Source organism: Battus philenor, unplaced genomic scaffold (assembly GCF_028537555.1).
Source record: "Battus philenor isolate CCGP_79_NKW_IND1 unplaced genomic scaffold, ilBatPhil1.0.hap1 SCAF_4, whole genome shotgun sequence".
NCBI classification, from domain to species: Eukaryota; Metazoa; Arthropoda; class Insecta; order Lepidoptera; family Papilionidae; genus Battus; species Battus philenor.
The window spans coordinates 15,866,823-15,881,079 of record NW_027181704.1 but is presented as its reverse complement, the minus strand read 5'-3'; the positions used below and the strand labels follow the sequence as shown (position 1 = coordinate 15,881,079).

Sequence of the window (14,257 nt, the reverse complement as noted above, 5' to 3'; positions counted from 1 at the left end):
CTTAGTCTATGTTATAGACAATATTGTTCTTCAACGCACATCTAAATCATTTTCATTATCTGATTTCAAAAGCAACGATGCGTTTCCTTTCTCTCTTATAGTGTCTACTTTTCTGCGCAACACTGGAAGCATTAAGGTGAATTTTTGTTGCTTTAGTAATGTTGCAACCTACATCTTCGTTTCATACGCGGTCTCTAATCCAAGATATTACTTCTGACATTTTACGACAAATGTGACCGGCCAGATAATTTGCAGCTTCTAAAATATTTAGTTCCGGATTATTTGCTTGAGAAAAACGCCGAACACAGCAATCTCCATAGCTCATTCTCATTCAATATTTGCATGCTTTGAATTACTGGTGATTTCTCTGTCCTATGGATAAATGTAATTCTTTCAAAGATTGCGTCTCCGCGGGGGCTGTGTGTACGTGAGCACAATACAGAGGGATGCTGTTGTCTACGGCCTCGCTTTTACGTCTATCATTTATCTCGACGAAACGCGAGTCAGCATTTGACAACTACAGTTCATGCCGAATAAATTTTGGGTGAAATCGCGCGAGCAAGATTGAGTTACGACTGTGGACGGGCCCTTTCGACTCGGCTATTTCGTTTGCGCTGGATAGATTTATCGGTCCGCGTAATTTTTACTGCCTCCATTTTCCGGATATTCTTACAAAAACTTTGCCTATAAACATGTTTGTCGCGCGAGGATTTTTATATGGATTGATAATCAATTTTTGCTAATATGTGCCGTGAATGTCGAGATGAGAACGTAATAAACTACGGTATTAATAAAAATTCTCAGCTTATCCTTACCACGCTGCGAGTTCGTAAGATGTGGCAGCCGTTTTCAAACTCAGCCCTTTTTATTAATGTCTGGATGGAACGTTTTAATTTTAATAAAACTGAACATCGGCACGCCCGACCTATTTGTCAACCTTCTTTACTTTTGCCAGCACAAAATCATACACTCCGCGTAACTACAGGCCCTTCCCTATCTGACGTACGCAATCGAAAACGTACTTTTTTATTATACGCCGTAAGAGATAAATTCGATTGTTAATTCGTCGCACGGGGTGGTATAAAATGCGAAATCCTTAAAGGCCACCGAGTAGGATTTAAGCTTTTCTTCTAAAGTAATAAAGGCGTGTTTTATTTGCACGCCGACAGATTATGTTTGGGATTTGGGTGGCGGAACACGTAGGTACGCCATCGCTCATGTGACAAATTTCTACGTTTGCTTCAACGCGGGGCACCGTGTTTCGAATATTAGATCTCAAGCAGGTATTGTAAATTCTTATTGATTTACACGTATTTGTAAAAGGTTATCCATAAAATACAAATCTGCAGTACTCTGATCATGTAATAGCCAAGACATACCATTTTTACTTAATAATGCAGGGTAACATCCAGGGAGTCAGAAATCAAGGCAATAAATGCACGGTTGAAAAACTTCAGAACTTGGTTCAAATACCAGGGTACTGTTCAGACTTGCAGGATCTAAAACTTTGATAGCCCTACCGAGAGCTATCTTCCGGTTAGACAAGGCACTATGAAAAAATATAAAAGATGAAATATCTAATTTGATCAATATAAAAGGATACATCTGAGTTGAGATATTTTTTTTCAGTCACCTGATAAGCAGTGACAGGCTGGGTCCCAGGAGGCAGCATTTTGCCGGTTCGTTTATGCGAATCCAAATTGTAGTTCCTTTCTTCTTGGATGCTAAGATCCGCCAGTACGTGCGTGAGCCGGTTCGCGTTTACTCGGCGAATGTTTTCGCGGATTATTTTCGGGGGTTACTCCTTACTTCGCCGACGTGATTTCGCTACGAAAGCGACTTGCCAATTGTATATTTATGAGTTCACTATTTTGTCGAATTGTATTCCGTTGTAATTCGATTTTGTTGTAACCGGATTTCGTTTTAGCATATTGTCAGATGTGGATTTGGAAAGATTTCGGATTCTTATTTATTGTTTTATTTCGAATATTTATTAGATTAATTTAAATCTATATTCTCATTTTCGAAGTTATTTCTACTCATGTTCGTAACCATTACATATAACGTCACTAAATGGTTCATCTCTATTGTCTAGAAGATCTATCGTCATCATCTTTGTATCGTCTTCGACTATTTCTGACTTCAGACTTCAGTTTCTCTTGTCATGTGTCTCATTGGAATGTTGTAAGAAACAACAAAATAAACTTTTGTATCTTTCCCATAACAATCTTCTCCCAGGTTTGGTGTTGTTCGTTGCTATCCAACTTTATCAAATTTTTCCAGTTTGGTTATATGACATATTGTACCTACACCATAACCTGATGACACTAGTTTTCTTATGCAAGAAAAGCAGGTCAGCTTTCCATGGGAACTTAGCTGTATGTAGTGTCTTCTCACCAGGTAATTAAATACGTTATTAGCTTTTCATAGCAACATAGCTCAGATGTTATATGTTAAAGCTAAGCTACTGAATGTCTATAAATTAAGTCTTGTTCCTTAAACGATAGTTTCTGTGCTGTGTATACGATAACCAGCGTGGTTACTCTTCCGCTTATTGTCATATAATTATAGGTGTTTACCAAAAAACAAAAAGTAATAACCCATTCGATAGAATCTAGAGTCAAAACACCTGGATAATTATAATGTTTATCTTAAAATAAAGACCGAATTCACGACAGAATATCAGATTGTTCTAAAATTCATTCCATACCCGTAAAATCACTTAAAAATCTCGGGAGAGACAATTCACTATTTTTTTCTCTTTAATTTTATTTATTCTCTTTTTTTGTTCATAATCTCAGTCCTACACTTCTCTGTTTTTCTTCTCAATACCTCACATTACTCTGGCTTATTTCTTCTGGCTCCTTTGCTCCTAAAATATCATAGTACAATTACATTCTTGTCTTTGGTTATATACCTCCTATTCGTCTACCTTATTACATTCTTACCTAATTTTCATTATTTTCTAGTTATAATATAATATCTATATTAACATTTTATGAATATATGATCCTACTCAACCATTGTATGTTTTTTTTTATTTCTCTATATTACAATCTGTACAATTTCTGCTGAATTTTAGAAAAGAACGGCGAAGTTTTACGTCGTATATTCATGTTAAACGTGTAGTAAGCAGGTTAGCAAGATACAGAAGAGAAACAAAGGTTATAGTGAATTAAGATTTTTCAAGGCACGAGCTACGTAAAGAGCCGCATAGCTGCAATGCGGAGCTCCGCGCCGTCATAATAAGAGGCCTGCAGAGTGCAGCGTATACAGGATGTATCGTATGTCGAAATATTATTTGAAAACACCATTTATATTTTACCATGATATTATTAGTCCGATGGTACACGTGTACATTGTAATTGTTTACGTGTAAATTTACGTGTTTTTAGTATTTTATTGGTAAAAAAACACCTGTTCGTATATTAAAGGATAATTAAATATTTTTATATTTATATAATAGGTTAAGTATGATAATTTAAATTGAAACTATAATGTTAATAAAAATGATGGAAAACTCAATAAATTTTAATAGAGAAATTTAAAAACATTTAAAAATATCAAAGTTATACACCATTTATATTTAACAATGATATTATTGGTCCGATTATCGTCCACGTGTACATCATTGTTCACGTGTACATTTACATGTTTTTATTATTTTATTGGTAAAAAAAAACATCTGTTCGTATATTAAAGAATACTTCAATATTTTTATATTTATATATATAATACATTAAGTATGATGATGTATGACTGAATAATTTTTACTAAAAGTTATATATGCAATGCATAGTTATAAATGTAGTAAAAAATATACGTTTAACGAAACATTACAAGGCTATTTATTTATTTGATTAATATTATGACTTTATAAATTAATAGCTATGGTCAGCTATAGTTATTATGGGAATTAAATGACGATCCTTGTAAATATATGTATATAATTATATAAAACATACGTTTAATCTAAAGTTATGCAACTTTAAAGATTTGTTGCTGTCTCACTCTTGCAAAAAACGTTGTACAGTACCCGGCGATAAATATTGCACATCGACTTTTAGAAAGAGACAATGTGCTAATTTCGGTTTCGTAGAGCGTTATCTCTGTCGCACGAAATACAACGACTGACAAAACGTCACATAGGTAGTGTGGGAGAGAGATATTGCTCTTCGAAGCCAAAATTAACCGATTGTCTCTTTCCAAATATCGATGTGCAATATTTATTGCCGGTTGCTAGAATAGCGTACGTTTTTTGTAGTAGTAATAATTCAATTTACCAAATAGTACATACTTTGCTTTAATAAGCAGGTGTAATTATAAAATAAATGGTTAAAGTACACTTAAATTTGATTTTGTGTAGAGTACAGAGGCTGCCTAGATGAAAACGCACAAAAACGTGCTAAAAATTCATGAGTCATTTAAAAAATAATTTTCACGAGATAATTAAAAAGTATATTTATGCGCTGAATAAAATACCTATTAAAAATGGAAAACAATACGGACAGTCGGCATCAAGTATAGATAAAAAAAATTTTGTCTATATTAGAACACGCTGTATGTCAATGAGAATAGAATAATCGCGGGTGAAACGTGTAACGATTTTAGAATCGCAAAGTCAATGTATTTAAGTAATTTACATCATACAATGTTATTATATACATTGGAATTGACCGGTCAACTTTATCTTCGCGGATATCCTGTAATATGGCGATATGGCGCTATCGTCCGTAGAGGAAACAGTGTGTGTTTTTATTTATGTTAGTCCCCACTGCCCACGCGTGGTGTATTCTAGAATATCCAGTTTCAGGTCGCGAATTTATTTCATCACGATCACAGAGGTCGGACGTTGTTTTGTCAAATAAGTTACTCCTTTACTGTTAAGTGTGAACTTAAAATTGAGCTTGTGAACTGTGAACTTTTTGGATTGATATACATATATACACAGGTTTGTATTAATCTTTTTATCCACTAGTTATATATGTAAAACCTTCTACGGATATGAATTCATGACTAATTTCTCAACAAAAGTCTTCAAAAGCTATTACATATATTTTCAATTATCATATATAAAGTGAACACTCTGAACTATATTACATTATTATTTTATTGTAATGCTACTAGTCATTACTTTTAGCTGTACGAAATCATCTAGAACAGTGATTCCCAAAGTGGTCTATATCGATCCCTAGGGGTCTATGACAACCTGCAAGGTGTCTACGTCAGCGCAAAAAAATTCTCAACACATACACTGATATTATATATCCTATTGTACCTATTTACTTACATCATACTGTCTTATAATATCAAAACATTTACATTATTTATTAAAGTACCTGTGAAGTAAAAAATTATTAATATGTTACGTATATTTTACATAACAGATACAAAATTTTATTATGAGTAGTTTTAATTTAAATTCAATTAATAAATGTATAAATTAACATGTGTTTTTACTTTAAGTTTTTAACACTAAACTTCACTACGGTTAGAAATTTACAGGAAATCAATATCAGGTAAATAGGGGGTCTACCCAAAACGGAAAAACATGGCAAGGGGTCTACGACACAAAAAAGTTTGGGGAACTCTGATCTAGAACATGTAGTAACTAATTATTAATTTTAAACTTTCTTTTTCTTGCTATACAACCATTACGTTATTTATTTATAAAATCCTTTATTTTTAATAGTGGGTACTATATTTTAATTGACAGAAAATTTATCATACATTACACATATACGCAATAGACCTGTTTAAATCCTTCTTGCCGGTGGTCACGACATATTTACATTGACCACATATACGAACTCCCTTATAATGGCTTCCTTCAACTTAAAGATAAATAGATAACTCTAGACTAGTTTTGTTTTATTTAATAGATGATGAACCAAGATTTTAATTTACAACTAGCTTTTTGTGTTTACTCAATGCACATAACACTTTTTATATGTTTTATGGAGTTAGATCTTTTTTTAGCATAACTAAATTCAATTTACATTGCGCACTTGTAATACATTAATACGGGTAGATGTACGTAATGATCCGTGTGCTGAAATCTTCTTTTTAATGGTTTTAGGTACATGATATTACTTTCAATTGTTAAATTTAACAGCTAGTGATATATATTTAAATTTATTGTGTCTTGTATAGAAACATACAAGCTTTGTTTTAACTGTTTTTCAATTAATTTTGAATACATTTCATAAATAATTCAACAGAAAATTATTTCGGAGTATTTTTTTTTTAAATTATTTATTTATTTTGATCCGGACTGTCACTGCTGCCCAAATGACATTATTAAGACTCAACAACTTTGATGTAGCAGCGCGCAGAGGTCATCCCGCCTAAGACCTCTTTTAAATTATCGACTAATAGCTTTTATTTACATTTGTAGTCTTCATTAAGTTGTTATCAATTTACACTATCATCATCGCCATTTCATCATCAAAACATCCACTGATGAGGGTAGAACTTCCTCATAGATTTCCAAGTTGAATGTGGCCTCTGCATACAGCGTCTTCTACCATTCTTTGGTCGTCAAGTTCGTCTATCCAACTTCTGGTCTCCACTCCAAAATCTATTGTTTCTGAAGATGTTAATGCTATTAGCTCTAAGGCTTTTACAGCTTCGTCGGTACTGAGTTCACGGAGCGTAAGGGTCTGTGAACTAGATTCGCTCCAGAATCTTAAAGCCCCATCATATTCTGCGCGAAATGTCAAACGATAGCGCGAGGCAATCGACTATTTACGCCATCTATCGGCTCCATCTGAGATTAAAGTTTGTGTTGCGCCGGTTTCGGCGCCATAGTGAAGTATTGTTTTCTCACCTAACGATGAAAGAAAACATGAAGAAGTATTCAGTATATACTAGATACACTTTATTTGAATTAAAATCCGTGCTTCGGAAGGACTAGTAACATTACGTTAAAAATAACCAGAACTTTGAAGATAAAATTTGTATATTAGATATAAGGAAATAGATTATCATTTTACCAGTATCCGATGACCTTCATAAAGCCGAAAGGCCTGCCTAATATGAGACCATTAAGCGAGATTATCAGAAAGTAACCGAGCGAGCTTTGGCGGGCGCTCTTGTAAACTTTTTAATTTAAAACCGACCTCTCCGGAGGCCCAACTCAAAGGACTCGAAGTAAACAGAATTAGTCTTCACTGCACCTCATTACCGGACTTCGTAATTCTGAGTACAGATTGCGTGTGCGATATATATTTTTTTTCAGCCAAGCAACCTTAAGTTCTGTATTACATCCATTCGAAATGCCGCTGAAAAGGGGCTAAAGTCGAGAAGAAAACTTAAAGCAAACTTCACTTTAAAGTTTAAGTTAAATAGTTAGATTGAACCTTCTTACCTTTATTTTAGAGATGTAAATTTAAATACTTCCTTTGCTAATAGTTTTGTAATTGCGTCGTTTGTGGTGTTCTTTTTTTAAATTGATTCTATTATTTATAATGATCCAAATTATTACAACAAAACGTGGCGGTTTAAATGACCCATTTTTAAATTTCGCATTAAAAATGCAAAAAAATGCGTTTGTAGAAGAAATAGTCGATATACTATTAAGTTTAAAATTAATTAATTTAATTTTTATTTCCTACCCAACTATTTCGTCAATTATATTAGGTCGGATCATTTTACCCTCTACGGTAGAAATAGATACCCAAATAGGTACTTGATAAGTGTTTTTTTCTCTCTCTTGTACAATGTCGTCATGGGTTCACAGAGACAGTTTTGCTAGTAAGTGTTGGCATGATTAGTCTTCATCGTAGTAAAAAGGCAGTATTTTTTTATCGTTTATAGGCGTAACGTTTGACCTCTGTCTCGTCTGATGGCAAGCGATGACGATGTCTACGGTTGTACATGCTTGCCTAGACGAAACCTATTTACTCTTGTCTTGGAAACTTCTAAGTTGTACTAAGCAATCACAGTATTCTTTCATTTATTTATGCATGTTACTATCCAAATGTAATCACTAGAGTACACCATGAGATGTGTTTCATATGAACCAATTTGTATGGTACTAGAATCAAATCGAGTTCTTTCAAAGCTATGGTTTCAAATGCATCCTGATTTCAGAAGAGCTCTCAACAAGCCAAATAGAATTTAATGTATGTATGAAGTGCAATGTAATGGGCCAATAACTTCTGGTATTATAGACAGATAGTAAAACATGATTAATGTAGATGTATATGTAGATGTCCAAATTTTGAAAACGATTTTTCTTACTATATAATCAATACGTTATTATTTCTAAAACCGTGGATATGTTGTATCATAAACTTACTGGCAGGATATTAGATATATATCCACACCTCTAAAAGCTCTAATCTTTTAGACCTTTAACCAACAAGTGAAAAATTGTATTTAAGTTAGTGTATTTAAAATGTATCAAGTATAAACTGCGTAACAATGCTAAGGTATATCAAATCAATAGAATTAGTCTAATAACTACGAAACTTATTCAAAGCTATAATTAAGGATGCAGACGGGGAAACCCTTCACAAAGGAGATCCAAACAAAAAAGACAATGAGCTCGTTAGAGGAAAATTTTTACCAACCCTCTCTCCCCCCAGCCAGCGGACTCAGCTCGGAGACGTTCGGATAAAGAATGCTAATTGTAAATAGATTGCATAAAGTCGAGTGGAAGAAAAAAAAATTTCGCGGCGTACAAATATAAAATTCTTTTTTTTTCTAATAAAATTATCAGTTTTCCTCTCGTTTCAAATTTAATTTTCAATCCTTTATACTCTGTGTAAAATGAATTCCGCTCGTAAAAGTTACTTTCAGATTATTTCATTCTGTACTTTCAGTTTTCAAAGGTTCATTGAAAAACGGGCGCGGTTAATGAATGAAATGAGTCTACTTAAATGCTTTACCATATTTCAGAAATTTGTGTTTACGTTTCAAATACTCACCGGCTCGCTTCAAGGAAATTGAGATCGCTTTGGTCTGTGAGTGCATTTCATTAAAACAGCTGAAGTAACATTCATGAAATTTCATAATAATTAATTATTTCAACTCTATGTGTTTTAAATAAAATAAAACTTGCTTTATAAATTACATGAATATTTATTCAATCTAAAATGTTTTTTTTTTACTGGACTTATAGTGGTAAATAAAAGTTTTCTCTATTTTATTATTACTTATTATTTCACAACTATTTGCGACTCAGGTTTTGGTACAATATACAAAAGAAAAGAATTAGACTCTGAAGTAAATCACAAAGGGTTCGAGCAAGATCTCAAACAAGTCATAAGTAAAGTCAATATACGTTTGGTAAACAAGAAAAGATAATAAAATCGTACTGTGATAATGTAGCAAACTGTGGTCTAGGAACGAAAAAGGGAAGTAACGTGATGCACGGGAAACGATTTGAATCTGAAGAAAATTGTAATGTAAGAGATTTTGAAGAATGAAAGGAGAAAGTAAAATAAAAGAATAAAATCAAAGTCTTTACCCGAGTTGTAACGTCCCTGCTTTACACATGGCTTGTTGGAACTTTAAAAAAAGGTCTATTTACTGTTAGTAATTACAACACCTTACGACGCACTAATGCTATCACCGCTATCAACATTATTACAGACATAGGACATGAACAAATGGACATAGTCATTGGTGTTCTGCATGCAACGTCTTCCGAGGATTTTAACGAAGTTGTCTGTCCACATTATGGGTGGACGTTCTTCGCTGTGCTGACAGCCAGTCCAACAATCCGGAACCTTATGACACCAGCAGCCATTTTTGACAGGCATGGACGGCTGCCCACTTTTAAAAGAACTTGAGTTCCGCTATGTCTGTCACGATTATTGGTCTCCGAATCTCCTCATGTCTGATTCCATTCCTTATGGAAATCCCTTATCAATTATGCCGTGTGTGACTAGAAAATAAATTCTTTTCGAACTAATATAAAATAATATTTCCATTATAAATTCCTTTTATCACACAGGAAAGGTATTTAGATGTATCCGCCATTAAATGTATTTCAGTATCTAATAACCTTGACTCGAAAATCGCTACGAAAAAAAATAGAATAAATTTAAATTTAACATATGTTATTTACTTTTCCAAATAAATCCCATCTCGCGCTCTCAAAGGGACCTTACAATCATTCCCTTTAAGTACATTTACGAAAGTAAAAATCTCGAAATAAATATAAATGAAATCTTCAGTCAACGCAAAGTCAACAGTATTTCATTTAAATCAGAGATCTTTTTGATGAGTAGTACAACTTTTAGTATTTATTTATTTTTCGAACGAAAGCCTGTACTACTTAATAAAGGAATTCATACTTCAAAGCGACGTACGTTGATTACAGGTAACTGAAGGCTTCAGTCACATCGCCCTCTTATTTTTCTTGTCGTACCCTCTTCTCAGAATAAGATAAGTTTTTTAGGTATTTTAGTTCTTCATTGTTAAGTCCATTTATTTGTATAAATACTCAAGAATCTAATATAAGAGAAGCTAAAGTGTTATACCTAAGACCATTTTCTTAGAACAAGACTTTCATGTTTTTATTTATACTTCTGTAACTATATTTTAAAATTAATAGTTAAAAGTAATAAGATTATTTAGCCTTTTCTTTGTTTAAAAATTTTATATAATGAAAGTAGCCTATGTTACTCCTTATTACATCGGCTACCTGCCAATATGTCTTGTCAAAATCCGTCCATCTATTACAGAGATTAGCTGGAACAAACAGACTGATATACAAAATATACATATACTATTATGCATATAGTTAAATATCGGTTATTTTATTATTACAAACAAACACTCCAAAATAATTTATTTAAATATATAAAATTGATCATTTAAAAGCTTTTTAATTTTCCCAATTTATTAGTATAAATTGGAGTTGTTTGGAAGAAATGGCCTCGTGTGAAAGACTACCTATTGGCGACTGAATGGGTCATTTAAAACATCTTCAATTTTTATACTTTTTGTATAGACAGTATGTGTCGGGATGCAGTTTTGTTTGTTCGTCTGTTCTGTCAATCTATTTTTCTGTTAGTTTACTGTCACCTGGTTTTGTAAAATTATATTTAAATCACCAACATCATTTGTATTTATTTAATCTGTTTATACAGTCCACACGCTCGCCAACATTTTTGGTTCTTCGAGCCGTGTCTGAACGTTACATGTACACCGCCCATTGTACTTTTTTTACTTTACTATTATTATGCAACTATGTATATATTTTCTAGCGTGTACAATATTTAAAAGTATAATCGAAAAATCTTTCAAATAAGAAATCTATTCTTTTTAAACATGTTTTACGAAGTATGCCGTATTATTTTTCTATAATCAAATTAGGTTATCTTGTCAAATTCTATCGCTTGTCTTAATTTCCTTGAATATTATTCCCGTCGTATTCCCCGTCATATTCCGAAGCTTTATTACTGCTAACAGCGTCCACGTTACCTATTTATATTCCCTTTTGTGGCTTCCCCGCTTTTCATATTTGTTTTGATCACGGCTCTCCGATATCTTTCAGGTAAATAAGTAATACATGGAATTATTTTTTCGGTGGAATTATTAAATTTTTCCGCTTTTATGCGGATTCGCCTTTTGTTATCTATTATTATTGCCTTGTTACTCCTCTTCCGTTTACATGTTATCGTCTTATTTCTATATTATCTTCCTTTTGTATAAATTTCAATTTTATTATAACGGCTATAAATATGTCGTAATAATTAAAAATTGCTATTTATTTTACAGACTCAGTTTATTTATGCTAACTTGTTTTATTTGTTTTAATTTCTATACTCATAGACATTTTTACTAGGGCTGACAATACCGAAATTAAATCTTAATACCGGTATTTGATATTTGAAAAATCGGGTATCGTAAAATATCGGTATTAAAACCGGTATTATTAATAAAAAAAATTACTCGTTATATTTTTACTTACCTCAGTTGCTATATTGACTTGTTAGCAAATAACGTATGATATCCTTTAATTTATAATTTTAATATAATTCTATGTCTATCACATGACATTCCTATCAAAAAACCACAACAAAGAAATGTAGTTTCTTTAAACATATATGAAATAAATTTCTTTCACACTTACTGTATTTTTGTAAATGCCTTTTTTTTAAAACATTATCTAGTGAATATTGGTGCATGTTGTGTAATAATTAAATCATGTTTTAATTAAAATAAATTTAGTTTTTACACCAATGTTATTTGCCTAACTCCTTTAACACAGTTGTTTGTTGCCCAGAAATAAATAAAATAAAAAACAAAATGCAAAATCTTCGTTTTATCTTGATTATAAAACAAAATTCTTCATAAAACCTCAACAGACACAACAGGTTTCAAAGCAAAGTAGAAAATTTAACGTAGCATTTTTAAATTATCAAATTTCAATACCTAAAAGTGGATATATCAGAGTTTGGAATATTATATCGAATGATTTCAAAGCTGACCACATTATAAACCGCAAACCAGTCGTCGCTCGCTACAAAGACTTATACGAATGACGAAACCTTAGCACTGCTGTCGAAGGGTAGATTATATATACTCTATTCATAATGCCTACAGTTATATCCTATTTTTATTAATATGCATAAATCTATTTAAGTTTTACCCACTCAAGTTTTATTGGTATAAATCCTAGGTACATTTTCACTATTTATGTACTTAAAATTGAATGTTACACCGACTAGAAACTCAGACTTTATCGGAATTATTTAATATCATAACTAGTTAAAAACAGTGGAGTAACACATTGCCCAACATAGGGTTGGACAAAAATCCAAAAAATGTGTATTAACAATTAGCACTGGGACCGTCTTGTGAATTATGTTTCTTACTCTCTTGAAGAAAAACTTTAGTCCATGCAAAAGAAACGAAGACTTATATATAGTTTATTATATGTACAAATCGTAGAGCAAAATGTTTCTAAAACTTAACACATGATGGCGTTCAGTACGCTGCAACTTTGAACGTCACCGATAGATGGCGCTGAATAATGAACATAATCTTGCTTGTGAATATTATTTTATGTTTTACTATGTCAAGCATTCTTCATTGTAATCTAATTTTTATTAATATATAAGTAGAAGTATGTGAACATAGTTTTTGACCGCGTGCTGTTGTTGCAGGCCTGGGCCGACTGCAGCCGTACGGCTCGGGCAGCGGTTCGAGCAGCGGCAGCGGGCGGCGCAGGACGCGCGCCCGCGGCCTGTCCGAGTCGCCCACCGTTCCGACAACACCCACCTCCGCCTCCGACAACGCGTCCGACGCCACCCTCACGGACTCTGAGCTGCCGCTCGCCAGGGACTCCACTCTGCTCGTCCAAAACGGTAAGTCACTATAATTAGCACCACCTTTTAAGTCTATATGTCCACTACAACGCCTAGGCCTCACGACAAGATCACACCATGACCGGTCTTCGTTAAATATTCAGCAGCTTCTCAGTGCATTGACTATGTCTGTGGTCTACCTAGTGATTTACCCACGCCGCATCTATCGGTTCATGTTCACCGCTCGAGAGCCTTTTGGCTCCAACGGGGGTCAGTTGCACAAACGATGTGCCAACTGCCATTTCAACCGAGCAACTTTTTACCCAATAAATCTCTATAAATACAAAGCGTTTATCTTTGTTGGAAAAATTATCGACCATGTTGAAATAGCTACCTGAAATTTTCTGCTCGTTTCTTTAGCGCTTTGTATCACACGAACACTTCCATAAACGTCTGCATGCACCTTCGATGTCGCTACCATCTGTTTCCAAGTGGAATTTCCTAATAACATGTAAGATATGGTACTTATTGGATACCTGTGCAATTAAAAGAGGCAACGGATTCACACTACACACAGAACACTAAGAAAGCGAGTACACATAAGCACAACCCTTTCTTAGACCCCTGCGTGGTTCATCGGTTCCGTCAATAACTATAATTTGATCGCGGAGGATATATTGAGAGGTAGTACATTTAAATCTATCAAGAATTTTGTAATAATTTTTAACTACAAATAACATTTTTAAATTTCAAGTTAAGTTATTGTTTGATCTTAATCATTTAGTCAGGATATGCTTTCTGATATTGTTAACCTATTTATATATTTAGATGATCCTGCTATCGATGCTATTGCTTCTTTACTGTAAAACTTGTGTTGTCATTAGTTAAGTATTTTGTTTATTTCGTCTTCGAGGGACTTCATGAATCATCTCTTTTAAGATTTATAAAGAAAGGGATCTATATAGGAGATCTATTGAGGAACATATATG

At 33.2% G+C, this 14,257-nt stretch overlaps 1 protein-coding gene across 1 annotated transcript in view; it reads left to right on the top strand.

The window, feature by feature from the left end:
- Ten-m (teneurin transmembrane protein Ten-m) overlaps positions 1–14,257 on the top strand; it is a 391,498-nt gene that overhangs the window by 102,220 nt on the left and 275,021 nt on the right. Inside the window, exon 3 of the mRNA XM_068772043.1 lies at positions 13,128–13,328. Within this exon, the coding sequence (XP_068628144.1) occupies positions 13,128–13,328 (201 nt within the window). The remainder of the gene's footprint in view (positions 1–13,127; positions 13,329–14,257) is intronic.